The sequence below is a fragment of the Tachyglossus aculeatus genome, chromosome X1, assembly GCF_015852505.1.
Source record: "Tachyglossus aculeatus isolate mTacAcu1 chromosome X1, mTacAcu1.pri, whole genome shotgun sequence".
Classification (NCBI taxonomy): Eukaryota; Metazoa; Chordata; class Mammalia; order Monotremata; family Tachyglossidae; genus Tachyglossus; species Tachyglossus aculeatus.
Window position 1 is genome coordinate 98123633 of NC_052101.1, and position 19837 is coordinate 98143469.

General features: G+C 43.2%; 1 protein-coding gene across 1 annotated transcript in view; it reads right to left on the bottom strand.

Moving 5' to 3' along the window:
* Positions 1 to 19837, bottom strand: part of LMCD1 (LIM and cysteine rich domains 1) — a 92252-nt gene that overhangs the window by 27813 nt on the left and 44602 nt on the right. The window contains exons 2-3 of the mRNA XM_038740178.1: positions 18077 to 18165; positions 7482 to 7737 (exon numbers count right to left, since the gene is read on the bottom strand). Of these exons, the coding sequence (XP_038596106.1) occupies positions 7482 to 7737; positions 18077 to 18165 (345 nt within the window). The remainder of the gene's footprint in view (positions 1 to 7481; positions 7738 to 18076; positions 18166 to 19837) is intronic.

Genomic DNA, 19837 nt, shown 5'->3' on the forward strand with positions numbered 1-19837 from the left:
AAACAAAAGACCTCCTGGGATTCTTTCTCTGAGAATAAAAGTGTGGTTGTCAAAAATTCTAGTGGTCCTCACTAGATCCAATGAGTTCAGTTCTCCCATATTTTGAAAAGTATATAACTTCAGCTCTGCAGGATAGTATGAGACAAATGAACACCCTCAAACTGCCTATGTCCCACACAGCCCTTATAATCCTAAATTTTCCTGGCGTACCAAATGTGGAATAAATTCAATTTTTCTTTTCCCCCAAGGCAAACGTCATCCACCAGTGCATATTGGAGTTACCCACGATTTAAGATTTGATCTCCTCCCACTTCCGGCTTCCTCCCATTAATGAAGGCCGGATGGGTGAGGAAGGGTGAGACCGTGAGAGAGCTGCCCTTATTGACAATGAAGTGAGGAAGGTTGGCCAAGACAGCAGAGAAAGTCAGGGTCTGCAGTGGAAGAGAAGCAGTGTGGCCTTGTGGAAAGCAAACAGGCCTGAGAGTCAGAGAACCTTGGTTCTAATTCTGGCTCCAGTACTTACCTGAGGCAAGTCATTTCACTTCTCTGTGCCTCAGTTTAATCGTCTGTAAAATGGGGATTCAATATCAGTTCTCTTCCACTATTAGACAAAGAGCCCCATGTGGGATAGGGACCGTGTCCAACCCGATTATCTTTTTCATCTATCCCATTGCTTAGTACTGTGCTTGGCACATAGAAAGATCTGTTGTTATAATTATCATTATTATTATTATTAGGATCTTTCACATCATATTCCAATCATATTCTCCTACTTCCAGTCTTATTCTTAGATTTGGACATGGATCCAGAGTCCACCAGTGCAAAATTCTTTCTTCATTCAGGTCTCTTAGTTACAGAAGAGACACTTGGTAGCCTTTCCCTGAATTCAGTCCACTGGCAAGTGACAATCTCAGCATTTGCAGATCCTTCATTTGTGACAATACAAATCTCCTACATCATGTAGGTGACATGTCCAGTCCCCCCATGCTCACCTATTCCAGATTAGTGGAAATGTATATCATTTGAACCCATGCTCTGAGGGTGAAGAGGGAGGAAGTGATAATTTCCTGGTTCCTAGGCTTGTCTAGCCTATACTATTATTTGCTATGCGTCCATTTATTTAGAGGGTTATATGGGTCAGTGTTAACCTAGAGCAGAACATGCATTGGTTAGAGAGGGCTTCTAAATTAGAGCTAGGGAAAATCAAAGGCAAACTCACAATGAGAGAATGAATGGAGGCTGACAGAAGAATTCCTCTAAACTTTATGGAGGAGGAGGGATACCAGTCTCCAGCCCCGGCCCTATGTTAATTGCAATCTATTACTTTCATTTTATCACCCTTTAGACTGTAAGCATCTCAATAGCGGGGACCATTCCTTTGACTTCGACTATATATTCCTAAAAGCTTAGTGCAATAATCTGTACAGAGAAAGGCACTCCTAAAAACAGTTGATGATAATGAGAGGGTTAAAATATTTCACTGGAGCCCCTTCAAAGGAATGAGATAAGACCAACACCCTCTTTAGTTCAGAACTACTGCAAATGATATAGCGTTTCATTTCTAGCATTTTGTTTCTCTGAAAAATAATAATTGCTTTCTTAAATTGCTTTCAATTGATTAGTTTGGGTCTACAGTATCTACAATTTTCACCACCCTGTTTTCTGGCTTTATCCCAAATAGATTTTTATGAACTGTTTTCTTTAGTTTTCAGTGAGAGTTGACTGCCCATTTTATAATTTTCCCAGGTCTGAATCATGCCCTGACCTTCCTGCCATTCTTTGGAGCCATCCATTTCTGGAAAAGAATCCTATTTCAACATCACGCTCTCCATGATCTTTTCAGAAATAATATTTGCTACCTTTTTTCTTCTATCCAATTCTCCCCAACTAGTCTAGGTTCTTAGTGAACAATTCAGAGTGCTTCAAGTCACTCTCATGCTCCTATTACATTTCATTCTGTTTTATAGGAACATTTTTCCCTTCACTATACATCCTTTCAAGTGTTATTCCCATGAGTCGAAAACGCCACCCCATTTGGCATCACCTGCAAATGTGACGGTCATGCTCTTGATTCCTTCATCAAGTTAATCAATACTGTATATATTCCACATTTTAACTGAACAATTGGGATCTGAATTTCTTTGGCTCTAAAGCAGATAAACACCAACTCTAGCCTGGCTTCTTCTGCTTCCCTGGGAGATAGCAAGGTAATTCTTTTCCAAGAAGTTTTCCCACTGTGTGCAAGGACTCAGCCAGCTGGGAAATAAAAGGAGCAGCTGGAAGGAGAGGAGAGGCATGCACTAGTCTCTTCAGAGAAGCTAACGTTTGAATTGGAACCCGGAAAGCGGAAGTTCGGAACAGGGGAGGTTCCACCGTGGACTAAGCCTTCCTCTGTTTGTCTGATGCTGTCATTTTGCCAAATTCTGTATCTTAATATACTTCCATCTGGTACTTTGAATGTGCTGGATTGCATCCAATCATCAGCCATGGAGTGGAATGTGTTATCAGATTTGGGGAAGGGTTTCTTGCTTTAAAAAAAAACAAAACAAAAACAAATTTATCCTAATTGTATGGAATCCTTGCTAGCTTTGGCTTGGCTCAAAGTGTTCTGACAAAATCATAAAAACAGAGTTAAGTTCAACAATTTATGTAGTCTAGACTTTGTTTAGCTTCAGGGAATTAAAGAGCCAACCACAGAGCTCAACAACAAGAGTTCGTGTTTGCCGAAACTTGAGGAAGGGGCGTAGATGCTTTGGGATAATATTTGACAAGCAATGGTATTTCAAGTCACCAAAGAATCTACACTTAAAAATAACCCCAGCTAGAGATCTGGTATGAGGCCATCTATACTGTTCAAGGCTATTAGGTTTTTTTTGTTGTTGTTGTTTTTAAATAGGAGTTGCCTAGCTTTTGAAGCAACAAGAAAAATTCAAGGGTCTGAAATATCCTGTAGTCAAAGCCAATTAACTGAAATGATAAAATGTGACAGTCTCAATAAGAGTTTCATTTTAAGATTGACTCCAGAAGGCAGCCATTATGCAACAGTATTCGTATTACTGTTCTAGGGAAATAAGGCCTAGACCAGGCCTTGATGTGAAGTCACTAGCTCAGTGACTGGGGCTATTTCTGGGGACCTGTAGAAGGTCCCAAAGAATGGGAACGAACCTTTCGGTTCAGGAAATGGAAGTAACGTCCCAGTGCTCTTCTGTATCTATGTCAGCCTCAGGTCTGTGACTGTGGAGCTGATCAGATGCTGACACTTAAGCAGGCTTGGGAAATAGTTCTAGGTTCTGTTGGCCAATAAGAAAAGTGAGGGAAAGGGCATTAAATGGGAGAATGGTCAACTGGTAGGCAGTGGGGAAGATTACTTGGCGTGTGAGACGCAGCATAGCATAGTGGATACAGCACGGTCCTGGGAGTCAGAAAGTCATGGGATCTAATCCCAGCTCTGCCACTTGTCTGCTGTGTGACAGTCATTTGGGCAAGCCACTTCACTTCTCTGGGCCTCAGTTACCTCATCTGGAAAATGTGGATTGAGACTGTAAGCCCCACATGGGGCAGGGACTGTGTCCAACTTGATTTGCTTGTATACACCCCAGCGTTTAATACAGTGCCTGGCACTTAGTAAGTGCTTGAACCCATACCATCATTTATTTTTTGTTATGTGGAACAGGGACTGTGTCTGACCTGATTAATGCATATATACCCCAGTGTTTAGTTTAGCTCTTGACACATAGTAAGCACTTAACAAGTATCATCATTGCCAAAACCTGCCAGTCTTGCTCCACAAGATTGCCAAGATCTGCCCTTTCCTCTCCATCCAAACTGCAACCCTGCTCGTTCAATCTCTCATCCTATCCTGACTGGATTACTGCATCAGCCTCCTCTCTGATCTCCCATCCTCCTGCCTCTCCCCACTTCAATCCATACTTCACGCAGCTGCCCGGATCGTCTTTGTGCAGAAACGCTCTGGGCATGTTACTCCCCTCCTCAAAAATCTCCAGTGGCTACCAGTCAACCTATGCATCAGGCAGAAACTCCTCACCCTCGGCTTCAAGGTTCTCCATCACCTCGCCCCCTCCTACCTCACCTCCCTTCTCTCCTTCTCCAGCCCAGCCCACACCCTCTGCTCCTTTGCTGCCGCTAACCTCCTCACTGGGCCTCGTTCTCACCTATGCCGCCGTCGATTCCCGGCCCACGTCATCCCCCTGGCCTGGAATGCCCTCCCTCCGCACATCTGCCAAGCTAGCTCTCTTCCTCCCTTCAAAGCCCTACTGAGAGCTCACCTCCTCCAGGAGGCCTTCCCAGACTGAGCCCCCTCCTTCCTCTCCTCCTCCTCCCCCCAATCTCCCCCACCTTGCCTCCTTCCCCTCCCCACAGCACCTTTATATATGTATATATGTTTGTATGTATTTATTGCTTTATTAAATTATTTACTGTATTTGTACATATTTATTCTATTTATTTTATTTTGTTAATATGTTTTGTTTTGTTGTCTGTCTCCCCCTTCTAGACTGTGAGCCTGCTGTTGGGTAGGGACCGTCTCTATATGTTGCCAACTTGTACTTCCCAAGCGCTTAGTACAGTGCTCTGCACACAGTAAGTGCTCAATAAATATGATTGAATGAATGAATGAATTACTATTACTATTAGGCTGTAGAGCTGGCAGGCTCAATTGACAAGTGAGGATTCTGAGGACTCTGTTCTAACCTAAACTATGATATTCTATGTGCCCATTTCTTTAGAGGGTTATATAGGTCAGTGTTAAACTGGAGATGGATAGACATTGGTTGCACAGAGCTTCTGAATCAATTTGGGGCAAGCCTCTTGGGGATAGGACAAAGGCCTTCTCAGTTTTCAGAACCTCAGTACTGGGTAGCAAACGTCCATTTCTGAGTGCCCAAGATTCTATGCCCTAACAACTATCTCTCCTCTGCATGTCTTTACTTTGTACTTTGCACATAATAGGCACTCAAATAATGCAGCTGTAGCTATCATTGTAAATGTTATCAGTGTTCAAGTAATACTAGCAAGAAAGGATAGCAATGTCTTTGGTGAGGGTGGGGGAGCAATTTGGTTCTGAGGTGATTATATGCTAACTTTAGTGCCTATCTCTGTGGATTGAAATTGTTTTGCTTGCCATTAAAATAGTGTAAATATTCTTGGGCTTGGTTCAGAGGTGCAGATGAGCCTTAATGTTCTGGTCAAATCCCAAGGTAGTCTTCTCACCCATACTGTAAGACTTCTGCCTTAAACGTGATAGGTAATCAACCAATTCTTTGAACTATCCCCTCCAGGATCAAAGAAGGAGAAGGAGAACTATAAAGACAAATAGTTTCAAGGACCCCAACAAGCTAAGACCGGCAGAAAGTGATTGAGATTCAATATTTTTTGCATCTATTTAAAGTGTTAAATTGATTTCTTTTCCTTTTTCCATTAAACATTCTACCTGGAGCCTAGCTTCCAACTCTCTATTAACCTCTGTCAATGACCCATAAATCTTAAAAGTGCAGGGCAAAGCTCATCTTCGGGAATAAATTCCCAAAACATCGAGGCCATTGTGTGATTTAGGGCAGCAGGGCCACAGTTCCTAAGAGTCAATTCAGAGACCCTCTGTGCTGTGGGGTTAAAGAGGACATAGAAATGGTGCCTCATGGAAATTTAAGGCCAGTTTTTTGCTTTTAAAAGGAAAGTGAGAGGACTTAATTACTGCAGATTCAATTGCTGATTAGAAAAAGGTACACGGTGCTCTTTGGCCAGAAACAGAATGATGATTTCAACAGTTCAGAGAAAATACTTATTTTCCCTTAAATTTTTAAAATGCAAAAAGAATAGTGATGCCCACATTAGACCTCTATGTGGGCAAATGTTAGCTTTAGGACCAGATGAATTAAAACTATCATTTGCTTCACAAAGACACATTTAGGTAGTCTATTTTTCCATAACATATGCTGCCATTACTAATTTTGGATAGAACATGATGACAGAGTTAGGGAACGTTCTTCTGACAACACCCATGATGCTGGTTACAGCATGATGCAGCATTGGGAGAAATGACTGGGTGCATGTCCATGGCTTTGGACAAGAGCTGGGCACTACTGCAAAAATACAACCCCCATAATGTAACAGACCTGAGGGTACTAGTATGCCCAAGAAACACAATTTTTAGGTCTCGAAATAAATCATTTCAATGCCTCCCCTCCTGCCACACACACATCCCAAAAAATGGAAATGTGGAAGAAGTGTTTAGAAAGAGAGAGTCGTTGACTTTCCACAACATGCAGAATTGTGGCAGAAAATAGAAAAATCAGCAGTGAAGAAAGCGTGGGTATAAATCAACAGGTGAGAGTTTCTCGTAGATGACAATTCCAGAGAGACAGAGTGTACTTGCATATAAAGCAGATTGAACTTGGAGCACTTATTCTTTCAGACTTTGAGATCCAGATGGGGAAGGAGACATAGGTGGTTCTCTATTTACTGACTTACCCTCACCTCCAACAATTATAGTTTTGCCAACTTGCAAGTCCTCTACAGGACTAGAGTGAAGGGAAACGTTTTGAGGAAAACATTGCAAATAAATGTTTGGGGAGTTTATTTTTGTTTTGGGATTATTTCCCAATCACTGATTAAATTTTAATCAAAGATGCTGCTCCTCCAAGCTGTCACACACCGAATGGGTGTGTTTTGCTTGGCTGTGGTTTTCAGAAAATGCTAAAACTCTCAAGTTTGTTCTACAGGAGAAAGAAAAGATATTTGTTAACACTTCTACTTTCATAGACTTTCCAAAACATTAAACCAAAGGCTCCTTCTACTTTCAATGAAGCAGGGACTATTCGATAGTAGCCGAAGTACAAAATCAGCTCGTTTTTTTCCTCCCTTTCAGCCAAGGAGAGAGCCTCAGTTCCCATCCATATTCTTCTGTCCATCCATGCTTCAACCTGAGGGACTGGGAGAATCACTTCCCAGCTGCCAGCAACCCAAGTGACAGCAGGGGAAAAATGAAATGAATCTCTGCCCACTCCACAGTCAATGTAGGTGGGAGAGAAGCAGTAGAGGAGCTGGTCTGGCCATTGGCAGGATCACCAGCTTCTCCCTGCTCTGCTCTGGGACATGGGTCTTTTGAGGGGGCTAACCCACCCAAGAGCGCCTGGGTAAGACCATGCCAAGAAGGCAGGGCAAATGTGTTTGTGCACCCTACACAGTGGGTGGGTGACTCTTTCACATACACACACACACACATGCACACACACACATGAAGGTGTAGTGCTTATTTCAACACACCATAAGGAGCACCTACTCCTGACTCCTCACTTGGAGGGAGTAAAGGTTGGAGGAGAAAAACACGGGTCTGAATGTTCACCAGCCCATACCAAAGGGTTGGGGCCATTTACTACACTTGCAGTCAACAAAGTGACATTGGTAAGATGAGGGATGAGGGACTATTTCCAAGGCTGGAAAAGTCCTTGGGAGGGAACTCTTACCAGCTTCTGAGTCAATCCTGGTGGAGCCCACTCATAGGTTATTGTATCAAAGGTTGGGTCTTTCCCGGTGGCAATGGGATTGGTCATGATCATGCGATTCCTTTTGTAGATGCGGACGCCTTCGCCGCCTTTCACCCGGGCCGTGAGGGTTGAATATTTGGACTCGGCAAGCAAGCGGCCAATTTTCCGGTCATCTTCTACTTCAGAGCTCAGGCTGTGATCCTCCTGGCTGCATTTGCATGACTTGCATATTTTCCTGTGGAGTACAAGTGAGGTCATCCTTGGGATATAAGCAACCTCGGGTGGCATTTGATCTTTGGAGCGCTCTGAGTTTAACTTTAGTAACTTTAAAGGTTAGGACCAGACCAGATCAGATTGTGACCTGAGACAAAAGGCCTTTGTAACGAAAACTTGACTTGGGAAAAAAGACCATCCGATATTCCTTAGAAGAACAGTGTGAGGGTGTGCAACAGAAGACCAAGTTTTACTGCTATCCTTGATGAAATGTACAGTGTACACTGCCCAATTTTTTCTTCAAACCTGCTATGACAGGACAGTCTCATTCATTGAAGAAATACACAGAGGGATGATTCAGCCTCCTTGTGGGGCTTTGGGATGTCGGACTCTTTCAGCTTCTCTACTACGCTTTTGACAAGATACGGCTACGAAATTCCAGTTTGATGCCTGTGTACCACTTCCAAAGAAAAAGAAAAGGGTTAGATGCCTATAATCCCCAAAGGGAAATTGGACTGCATGGTCCAGAGCTTTGCCCCTTGGAAAAAGTAATTTAATGAAGTTAAAATATAATAAAAAAGTAGCCACCTATTTTAAACAGAAAGACTAGAATGTTACTGTTTGGAGTCTGGCTTGTCCGTTTAGGGAATTGGGCAACTGCCATTGTCCAGTAGGTGAATTTGGACTTTGCCCTTCAATCCTGCCAAGGTAGATGGATGAGGGTCCAAAGCTACAGAACTGTAAACATCTTAGGAGTTTCCTACGTCAGAGAAGCAGTTTGAAACCTGTAATTGCCATGAGAAAATTCTAAGCAATGTAAAGTTCACTGATATTTTTGATTTACCTTTCATATTAGACCAAGGACAAAGGAAGCAACTGCATTCTTATAAACATGAGGAATTACCAATTTGGAAGCTACTTAATTTTTAAACAATGATAGCACATTGGCATCATTCCAACAGGAAGATCTGCCCTCACAACAATTGGCCTGATGGAACACCTGTTCTCCTGGTAGCAATGTGCTCAGCCATTTTATTTTTCTAAAGCTCTTGCACATGTGTTCTCACAACATCCCCATGTGGTGTGGAGCCTGTAGCAGGTCTGCCTAGGTCAACTGTTACTCTTCCCCCCTCTCTCTTGGCTTTGTGAGATTAACTGCAGAATCACTGGAAGACAAAGCAGAAGAGGAGCGAACTTGTATTTGGAACAGCAGCCTCCAGTCATAAACTGCCACTTGGTCTTTTCCTCTGTCCTCCCATTTCCTCAAACCAGCCCAATGCTGTGGGGCTAGAAGCAACGTGGCTCAGTGGAAAGAGCCTGGGCTTGGGAGTCAGAGGTCGTGGGTTCTAATCCCGGCTCTGCCACTTGTCTGCTGTGTGACTTTGGGCAAGTCACTTCACTTCTCTGTGCCTCAGTTCCCTCATCTGGAAAATGGGGGTTAAGACTGTGAGCCCCGTGTGGGACAACCTGATTACCTTGTATCTACCCTGGTGCTTAGAATAGTGCTTGGCACATAGCAAGTGCTTAACAAATACCATCATTATTATTATTGTTATTATTTTAATCCTGGCCCTTCTCCTTTCTGTGTCCCTTTCCTCTCCTCCCCACCACCGATTTCCCAACTCCGCTTTCTCCTAGCACTCTCAAATCACCAGGAATGCAAAGAAAAACTGCAACCAATTATAAAACTCAGACTTAATCTTGTTTGAGTGTCCTTTTGTGTGCCTCACTTTTAATCTCAACCTCTGTGTATGGAAAACACATCTGAGTGTTTGAGCTAGTTATATATTGAATTTTAGTGCCTCAAGGGCAGGGGTGTTATCTTTTAGTCTAAACGTAAACTATGTCTAGTGTGGAACTGGCCCTTGGAGATGCTTAACATTCTTTTGATTCTACTGCATGAAGACTTTCAATAATACTTTGAATTCACAGAGTGCTTTTATTTCTTCCAAAGCCCTTTAATAATAATTTTGGTATTTGTTAAGCACTTACTATGTGCCAAGCACTGTACTAACGGCTGGGGTAGATACCAGATAATCAGGTCCCACATGAGGCTCACAGTCTAAATAGGAGAGGGAACAGATATTTAATCCCCATTTTGCAGATGAGGGAATTAATCAATGAATGGTATTAAGTGCTTACTATGTGCAGAGCACTGTTCTAAGCACTTGGGAGAGTATAAGAGAGTAAGCATACACATTCCCTGCCCATAATGAGCAGTCTAGAAGTCTAGCTGTCTAGTCTAGAAGACTGAGGCACAGAGAAGTTAAGTCATTTGCCCAAGGTCACACAGCAGGCAAATGGAGAAGCTAGGGTTAGAACCCAGTTCCTCAGACTCTCAGGCCCGTGCTCTTTCCATTAGACCACTCTGCTTCCCCCTTTACATCATTACCTCATTGTCTCCCCAGAACATCCCTGGGAGGTTTGGAGAGGCAGGTATTATTCCCATTTTACAGCTGAAGCCTAAAGAGATTAAGTAACGTGTTCAAGATTGCATAGCAGTACATTGGCAGAGCTGGAACTAACACCTAGATTTCCTCACTCCCAGCTCCATGCACTTTTTACTAAAATTCATGGCCTCTGGTGAAAGGTCTTCAGGAATGGCAGCACACACATTTTATATGACTTGGAACTATTACATAGATTTATGATTTTCATCTGAGCCAAAAGCACAGTGAATTTTAGGACTCAACAATAGAATGAGGTAGAATCCATTGTTGATATTTGAAGCTCTACAATGTTCTGCCAAAATTTTCAGTAAGAAATTGTCTGGCCCAAGGGTCTGGGGGTTTGGGAATGCAGTAAACATAGGAGGCATATGGCTTTGACTCTGGGTTTCTAGACAAATATAGGAGACTATACAATTTTATGGGCTGGAAGCTTTTAGAGAGTAGATCCTCAGGGTAATAAGCCAAAGGGGTTGGTGGATTGTCTCCTATTGTAATAATAATAATAATTATGGTATTTGTTAAGTGCTTATTATGTGTCAGGTACAGTACTAAGCACTGAGAAGATACAGGATCATCAGGTTGGACTCAGTCCCTGTCCCACATGGGGCTCACAGTCTCGATCCCCATTTTACAGATGAGGTAACTGAGACCCAGAGAAGTGAAGTGACTTGTCCAAGATCACACAGAAGACAAGAGGTGGAGCCAGGATTAGAACCCATGACCTTCTGGCTCCCAGGCCCGTGTTCTATCCAGGAGGCCATGTAAATGCCATTAACATAGCACAAAGGGGGCAGAAACAGATAGAGGTAAAATTTCTACATCTGGGCAGAAGTGATGTTCAGAGCCAACTAGAAATAATGTCTTGAGCAGCTTTTATGAAGACTGTAAGCTGTTTATGAGCAGGGAATGGCGTGAAGCAGAGTGGCTTAATGGAAGGAGTCCAGGCCTGGGAGTCAGAAGGTCATGGGTTCTAATCCCATCTCTGTCAGTTGTTCTGCTGTGTGACCTTGTACAAGTCACTTCACTTCTCTGGGTCTCAGTTACCTCATCTGTAAACTGGGGATTAATCCTCCTCCCTACAACTAGGACCATGAGCCCCATGTGGGACAAGGACTGTGACCAACCTGATTACCTTGTGTCTACCTCAGTGCTTAGAACAGTGCTTGATGCATAGTAAGTGCTTAAAATATTATTAATAATAATAACATGTCTACCATTCTATTGTACTCTCCCATGCCTTAGTTCTCTGAACACAGTAAGTGCTCAAAAAACACTATTGATTGATTGAATGCAATAGTTATTTCCCTGCCATCACAATTGCCCATGCAATTCATTCATTCATTCAATCGTATTTATTGAGTGCTTACTGTGTGCAGAGCACCGTACTAAGCACTTGGAAAGTACATGCAATATATGGCTATACTGAATTTATGTACTACACCTCAGTTCTGTATTGCCCATTCAATTGTAAACTCTTTGAGTTGACAGTTTTTCCCTCATCATCAGTACTGCCAGATGAGAGAAATACCTTAGCTATTTCTTGATTCTTAATTTGGGTAGTTATATTACTACTACTAATAGTAATAATGGCATTTATTAAGCACTTACTATATGCAAAGCACTGTTCTAAGCACTAGGGAGGTTACAAGGTGATCAGGTTGTCTCACAGTGGGCTTCACAGTCTTCATCCCCATTTTTCAGATGAGGTAACTGAGGGCACAGAGAAGTGAAGTGACTTGCCCAAAGTCACACAGCTGACAATTGGCAGAGCTGGGATTTGAACCCATGACCTCTGACTCCAAAGTCCATGCTCTTTACACTGAGCCACGCTGCTTCTCCATATTATTGGGATGTTGTATAGATGATTAAACATTTATAAAGAGCTATGTTAATATAAAGTATTCACTGGGCTTATCTCTGCATTAAAATGGCCATTCATTAAATGGGCAGACTGTCTTGTGCACATAAAATCCAGAGTTTAGCTTTTGCTTGAATTTCTCCTGAACAATACTGTACTGTAAATATAATTATGGTCTAGTTTCCAGAGGCAAGAAAAAAATGTTCTTCATCTCCAGTGGGGATTAAAATAACCACTTCAGGAAACTGAGCCTAGCTAAATTCAGTCATAACCCTGCAAATTTGCTGAAGCTATGATGGTGATACTGAAGAGTACCATTAAGAAGCGTTATTGGAATTTGATGATCGATATAAGTCTATCTACAGTGGAGATTTGAAAACTTAGACGTTTTTGAGGTATGAATAATTGCTGTTAGATCTTTTATTACTGTGTCTGTCCTTATCACAAATTTCCTCTACCTGCTTGATGTGGGAATAAGCATTGGTTCATGAAATGTTAGGCATATACTTTTAAAAAATTCAGATAATAAAATAATGCTTGTGAACAAAATATGTTCTGTTCTGCATTCTGCATGGTGGTGCGGTCTACATACCATGGGAAAGTCAGGAGAGGATAGAGTTTGGATGGGAAGATAAATAGTTCTGTGATGAGAGGTTATAGAATCCCATGTTACTTCACTTTGGCATTTTGTTTTCCTCTGTTTAGGGAATAATAATAATAATAGTAGTAATAATAATAATAATGATAGCATTTATTAAGCACTTACTATGTGCAAAGCACTGTTCTAAGCGCTGAGGAGGTTACAAGGTGATCAGGTTGTCCCACGGGGGGCTCACAGTCTTTATCCCCATTTTCCAGATGAGGGAACTGAGCCCCAGAGAAGTGAAGTGACTTGCCAAAGTCACACAGCTGACAAGTGGCGGGGCCGGGATTTGAACCCATGACCTCTGACTCCAAAGCCCGTGCTCTTTCCACTGAGCCACTCTGCTTCTCTAATTATCCTTTCTATCAGTTGGCCTCTTTTGGAAATGGGCCAAATTGACAGAAAGCTCTTCATATTCCAGTCTGAAAAGACAGACACATGAGTTGGCTTTTCTGCTTGGCCTCCTCTTTCTCTGCATTCTGGGCTCTGCAATTATAACTTGAAGAAAATCTCCCCCAGTGTATCTGACACACCCTGCAGGACTAAAGTTGATGCTATCTTGGCCAATTACAGCTGTAATGTTAGGCAGGACAGCTCAATCTAGAGGGAATTGAGTTGGGCTTTATCCATTTTTTAAATACACGATATGACTGTTCAGGCTGCTACAGTCTGGTGATTTGCCCTTCACCATTGTCTTCAAAATGTGGTTTGATGTGACAGTTTCTATTTCAAAATTTCTTGGAGTTACACAAGGGTAGCTAAATCATTTTAGCATGGGGGTCACGTGTGGCTCTGTCTCAGAAGGTGTGTCCTCAAGAGACACTCTGGGTCAGAATGTCTTTCTTTAAGCTCTTGTTTTCCTTTCCAACAAATTCTTCTCCTTTAATTTTCTCCTTGACCCTCTTCAATCTGGCTTCTGTCCCCTTCACTGCACGGAAACCGCCCTCTCAGAGGTCACCAATAATCTCCTTCTTGCCAAATCCAATGGCGTCTACTCCACCCTAACCTTCCTTTTTCTCTAAGCTGCTTTGCGACCACCCCCTTCTCCTAGAAACATTATCCACCCTGACTTCACTGACACTGTCCTCTCCTGGTTCTCCTCATTTTTCTTGCCGTTCAGTCTCAGTCTCTTTCGCAGGCTCCTACTCTTGCCTCTCACCCCCTAACTGTGGGGGTCCCTCAAGGTTCAGTTTTGGGTCCCCCTCTGTTCTCCATCTACTCCCACTCTCTTGGAGAACACATTCGCTCCCATGACTTCAACTACCACCTCTGTGCGGATGAAGACCAAATTTATATCTCCAGTCCTGAACTCTCTCCCTCTCTGCAGTCTTGCATTTCTTCCTGCCTTCAAGACATCTCTACTAGGCTGTCCTCCCATCACTTCAAGCCTAACATGTCCAAAACAGAACTCTTTATCTTCCCATCCAAACTCTGTCCTCTCCTGACTTTCCCATCTCTGTAGACCGCACCACCATCCTTCCTGTCTCACAAGCCCATAACCTTGGTGTTATCCTTGATTCCTCTCTCTCATTAAAACCACATATTCAATCCATCACTAAATCCTGTCGGTTCCAACTTCACAGCATTGGTACAATTTGCCCTTTCCTCTCCATCCAAACTGCGACCATGTTAATACAATCACTTAACCTACCCCGCCTTGATTACTGTATCAGTCTCCTCGCTGACCTCCCTGCCTCCTCTCTCTCCTGATTCCAGTCCATAATTCACTCTGCTGCCCAGATCATTTTTCTACAGAAACGATGAGGACACGTTTCCCCACTCAGGAGTTTCCAGTGGTTGCCCATACCAAACAAAACCTCGTCACCCTTGGCTTCAGAGCACTCAATCCCCTTACCCGCTTCTACCTCACCTCACTATTCTTCTTTTATAATCCAGCCCACATACTTTGTTCGTCTAATGCTAACCTTCTTACTGTTCCTCGATCCCCTCTATCTGGGCGCCGACTCCTCACCCACATCCTACCTCTGGCCTGGTATGCCCTCCTTCCTCAAATCCTACAGATAATTACTCTCCCTCCTTTCAAAGCCTTATTGAAGGCACATCTTCCCCAAAAGGCCTTCAATGCCCTCCTTTCTTCTTCTCCCACTCCCTTCGGTGTTGCCCCCTGACTTGCTCCCTTTATTCATCCTCCCTTCCAGCACCACAGCACTTATGTACCTATCTGTAATTTATTTATTTATTTCTATTAATGTCTATCTCCCCCTCTAGACTGTAAGCTAATTGTGGACAGGGAATGTTTCTACTTATTGTTGTACTGTACTCTCCCTAGAGCTTAGTAGAGTGCTCTGCACATAGTAAGCATTCAATAAATATGACTGACTGAATGAATGAATCTCCTTTTTGACTTACCCCTATTCACTATCTCAAAATGTCCACCTCATCTTCTGAACCACCCTTCCCATCTTCAAAGACTTATTCAGATCACATTTCCTCCAAGAGGCTGTCCCTGAGTAAGCCCTCATCTCCTCTACTCCCCTTTCCTTCACCTGTGCACTTGGATCTGTACCATTTAAGCACTTGATATTCACCCTATCTTGGGTCTCACAGCACTTATTCACATATCTGTAATTTATTTATGTTAATGTCTGTCTACCTCCTAGACTGTAAGCACCTTGTGGACAGGAAACATGTATATCAACTTTGTTGCAGTCTCCCAAGTGCTTAGTACAGTTCTTTGCATGCAGCATGCCCTCAAAAATATCATTAACTGATTGATTAATTCTGAAGAGCTCTCCTTTACTCAAGCTGATTCATAACAGGTCTCTACCCTATTCCCTTTTCCCCTTCACTTGTCTCCAGATCACTACTCATGATCTAGGTGTGTGCTAGCAATGCAAGGGGAGGGAATGAGCAATGATTACTGCTTTCATATTTTACACACACACACACACACACACACACACACACACACACACACACACACACACACACCCTTCTTCAGATAATATGGGGGTAAACAAAGCAGAGTCTGAAGAGGCATCAACTTCTCTAGGGGTTAGGAGGAACCTCTCCACTACAATTCCCCTAAAAATTATGTTCACCCTGTCCCAGAGGCCCTCCATAGTCCAGTAGCTTTGAATTCCAAGGGAAGGTGGCACAACATCAACCTAGCTCCACCCCATTGGCTCCAGCCTTGCCCCTCATGTCTACCATTTAGGTGGTGAATCATATTGCTGTTATGTTCCTCTTAAAACAGAGGACCCAGGGCACTCACCCATGAGGCAAGGTTGGTCCTACTCTCCACCCCTTTATGAAAAATAAAGAAGGGAAATATTTTAGTGCCAAAGGAATGCTCATTGCTTATGCAACATTTCCTAAAAAAACCCCCAAACCCCCCAAAACACAAATGGCATAAATAGTTCTGAAATATGAAATATGAATGATTTCTGTCACAAGCAGTACTGGTTTGGGAACTAGGCAAATGGTGTACTGAAACTCATGATAACACCGTAAGACTGATCATAGCACAAACCCCCCTGTGCTGTATTTTCCAAGCAGAAATAAATAAAGGGGTGCAACGGAAATCAGCCCTCTGATTTCATGAAAAGTGAATCCATTTACTTAAGCCAGATTCCTCACGCCACCTTTGTTTTTTGCCATGTGTCATGAAAAGAAAGAAAATCAACATTTTAAATTTAGTTCAATTGGACTTTTATTGCATTTTACTTTCTTTGAAACTCTTATATAAGTATATGTTTTTGGCCTTTGGGCGTGATGTCCGTGACCTCCCTCCGGGATGTGGGAGTTGCTATGGAAAGAATTAATGTTTGCTAAATACAAGAGTCAGTCATTCACACTCAACACACAGGCATAAGTACTGCAATCTGTAGTTTTGGAAAACGCATGGGTTTAATTTTGAAATTAGTTTAAAGTAAGACTAAACTTATAAGTATTTTAGAAATCCCATCCGGAGTAAGAGAAATGCAATTTTGTTTTTCTGTTAAGAGACGGCACAACTCAATAATACTGATGACATTTGTTAAGCGCTTCATATGTGCAAAGCACTAGCCAGGCTCTGACAGTCCCAGAGAATTAAGGAAATGAACAGTCCTTCTGGGCCTCCTACAGAACTGTAAGTGTGGTCTTCCTCTCCTGTTAGGATGTCTGATTAGCAGGGTGTTGTAGAATCAGCTGATGTACCTTTCACCTGACATTTGTGTGTGTGTGTGTGCGTGTGTGTGTGTGTATGTGTGTATGGTATTTGTTAAGCACTTACTATGTGCTTACTATGTGCGGGGCATAGTACCAAAAGCTGGAGTAGATTCAAGCTAGTCAGGATAGACGTAGTCCACGTCCCACCTGGGGCTCACTGTCTTAAGCCCCATTTTCCAGATGGGGTAACTGAGGCACAGAGAAGTGAAGTGACTTGCCCAAGGTCACACAACAGACAAGTGGCAGAGCCAGGATTAGAACCCAGGTCCTTCCGACTGCCAGGCCCATGCTGTATCCACTAGACCATGCTGCTTCTCATCTGAAGGCATTTCCAACTTTATTGCCTTGCTGGGCTGGTTTTGGCTACCACCAGGGGTGATTGCTGCTCCTGCAGATCTTGGGGTCCATGGTGTCACCAGGATCACGTGGGACCACTGCTCAGAGATCCCATGTGCCACACTGAAGGCAGAGGAGATTGGTAGGGGCCATGGAAAGGCCATGGAGAGCAGAAGCAAAAGAGAGGAAGTGCAAACCACTGTAGCCGCAGAAAAAGCAGCAACCCCTGGCACTCGGACTGGAAGCAGGTGTGCTCCGCTGAGTGGCCACCAATTGGCACACTTGCCCCACACACGAGGTGGGTTGAGGTTATGCAGTGATACCTCAGTAGCTGGCTTCCAAATCACCGGTGAGTTCACCCACTGATGGAAAGTGAAGGTTTCCTGTTTCCAACTCTTGGATCAGGAATCGACCATCTCGCCAAGAGTTCTCTCCATCTAAGGAAGCTCTCGCTTCAAAGATCTTTAAAGTCAGATACCAAAAGGACTGAGATTTTGGAGACACTAGACAGCAGTTGTCCCTCTGCGTTTTATGCTACAAATTATGGAACATATGGGACTCATTACTCATGTTTAGTAAGCACCCACAGAGTGCTGGATGCCAAGTAGCCATCAGAAAGATCTCCTCAGATTAAAATGATTCCCTGGGAGCAAGCTAGACAATCTGGGAGGATCATGATGAGCCCACTTCATTCTTCCTATGTCATCACATTCCAAAACATGTTTCAACAGGGCAAGACCTTATATTTCATGAGATACATTTTCAAAAAGCTGAAGTGCACTCAGCTTGTATTTGGTATAGTCCATATTAAGGCACTCTTTTTGAGTGTATCAAACGAGTTAGGCTGATGTAGCGAACAACCTAAGGCCAGAGGCCTTCCAGCTGTGATTGGTTTGGTTACCTCCATGAATGTGGTTCAAAGCCTGCACATATCCCCTTGCATCCCAAACAAGGTACACCTTTTCCCAGTTGTTGTTGGCTCAGGGACATCTGGAAAAAAAAAAAAAAGAGGTGTTTTCCTTTAAAACAGTTTCCACAGAGTTGGTTACTTTATTGATCCTTTTGAGAAATCTTGGTGGCCTGCATGGTTCAGAGGGTGTGAGAAGGCTCAATCATCAATAACCATCTACCAGGAACCCTGGAATAAGAGGATGGGTTTCTTAAGGGAATAGAGGGGGATTAATTCCCATTGCCACCATCACTGTTATTGGAAATCAGCAAGTGAATATTGAAACCAGGCAGGGGAAGAGTCCGTTAAAACCTGTCATAAAAACTGAATCTTCAAATCAATCGTCAGCTCATTATTTTTAGAATGATTGAAAATGCATGATTAAAGCAGAGTTATAATTACAAACGGATGCATGCTTTGCCATTTGTTTAAAGTTTCAAAGCAGCATGGCTTAGTGGAAAGATCATGGGCCTGGGAGTCAGAGGACCTGGGTTCAAAATAGGTGTCTGCTATGTGACCTTGGGCAAGTCATTTAACTTCTGGGCCTCAGTTTCCTCATCTGTAAAATTGGGGATTCAGTACCTGTTCTCCCATCTACTTAGAATGTGAGCCTTATGTGGAGCAGGAACTGTGTCCAACATGATTATGTTGGAAGTACCTGACTTTCCCATTACAGTACCACCATCCTTCCTGCCTCACAAACCCATAACCTTGGCATTATCCTCCACTCATCTTTCTCATTCAATCCAAATATTCAATCTGTCACCAAGTCTTGTCAGTGCAACCTTCACAACATTGTTAAAAATCTTCCCTTTCCTTTCCATCCAAACTGTTATCATGTTAATCCAGGGACTTCTCTTATCCTGCCTTGATTATTGCATCAGCCTCCTTGCTGATCTCCCGGCCTCCTGTCTCCTCCCACTTCAGTCCATACTTCACTCTGTTGCCCGGATCATTTTTCTACAAAAATGTTCAGTCCATTTTTCCCCACTCCACCAGAACCCCACTGGTTGCCCAACCACCTCTCTGTCAAAAAGAAACTCCTTGACATATACTTGAAAGCACTCAATTGCCTTGTCTCCTCCTACTTTACCTCCCAAATTTGCTACTACAACTTTCTAATAATAATGATGGCATTTATTAAGCGCTTACTATGTGCAAAGCACTGTTCTAAGCACTGGGGGAGATACAAGGTGATCAGATTGTCCCACAGGGGGCTCACAGTCTTCATTCCCATTTTACAGATGAGGGAACTGAGGCCCAGAGAAGTGAAGTGACTTGCCCAAAGTCACACAGCTGACAAGTGGCGGAGCCGGGATTTGAACCCATGACCTCTGACTCCAAAGCCCGGGCTCTTTCCATTGAGCCACACTGCTTCTCATGCCAACTTACTCACTGTGCTTCAGTCTTGTCTATCTCACCACCAACCCCTCCGTCACATCCTGCCTCTGGCCTAGAACTGCCTCCCTCTCCACACCCAACAGACCACCATTCTCCCCAGGTTCAAAGTCTTATTAAAAGCACATCTCCTTCAAGAGGCCTTACCCGACTAAGCCCTCATTTCCTTTTCTCCCACTACCTTCAGCATCACCCTTGCACTTGGATTTGCACCCTCCTTCTGCCCCACAGCACTGATTTATGTTAATGTCTTTCTCCTCTCTAGACTGTAAGCTCACTGTGAGCCGGAAACATGTCTACAAATTCTACCACGAG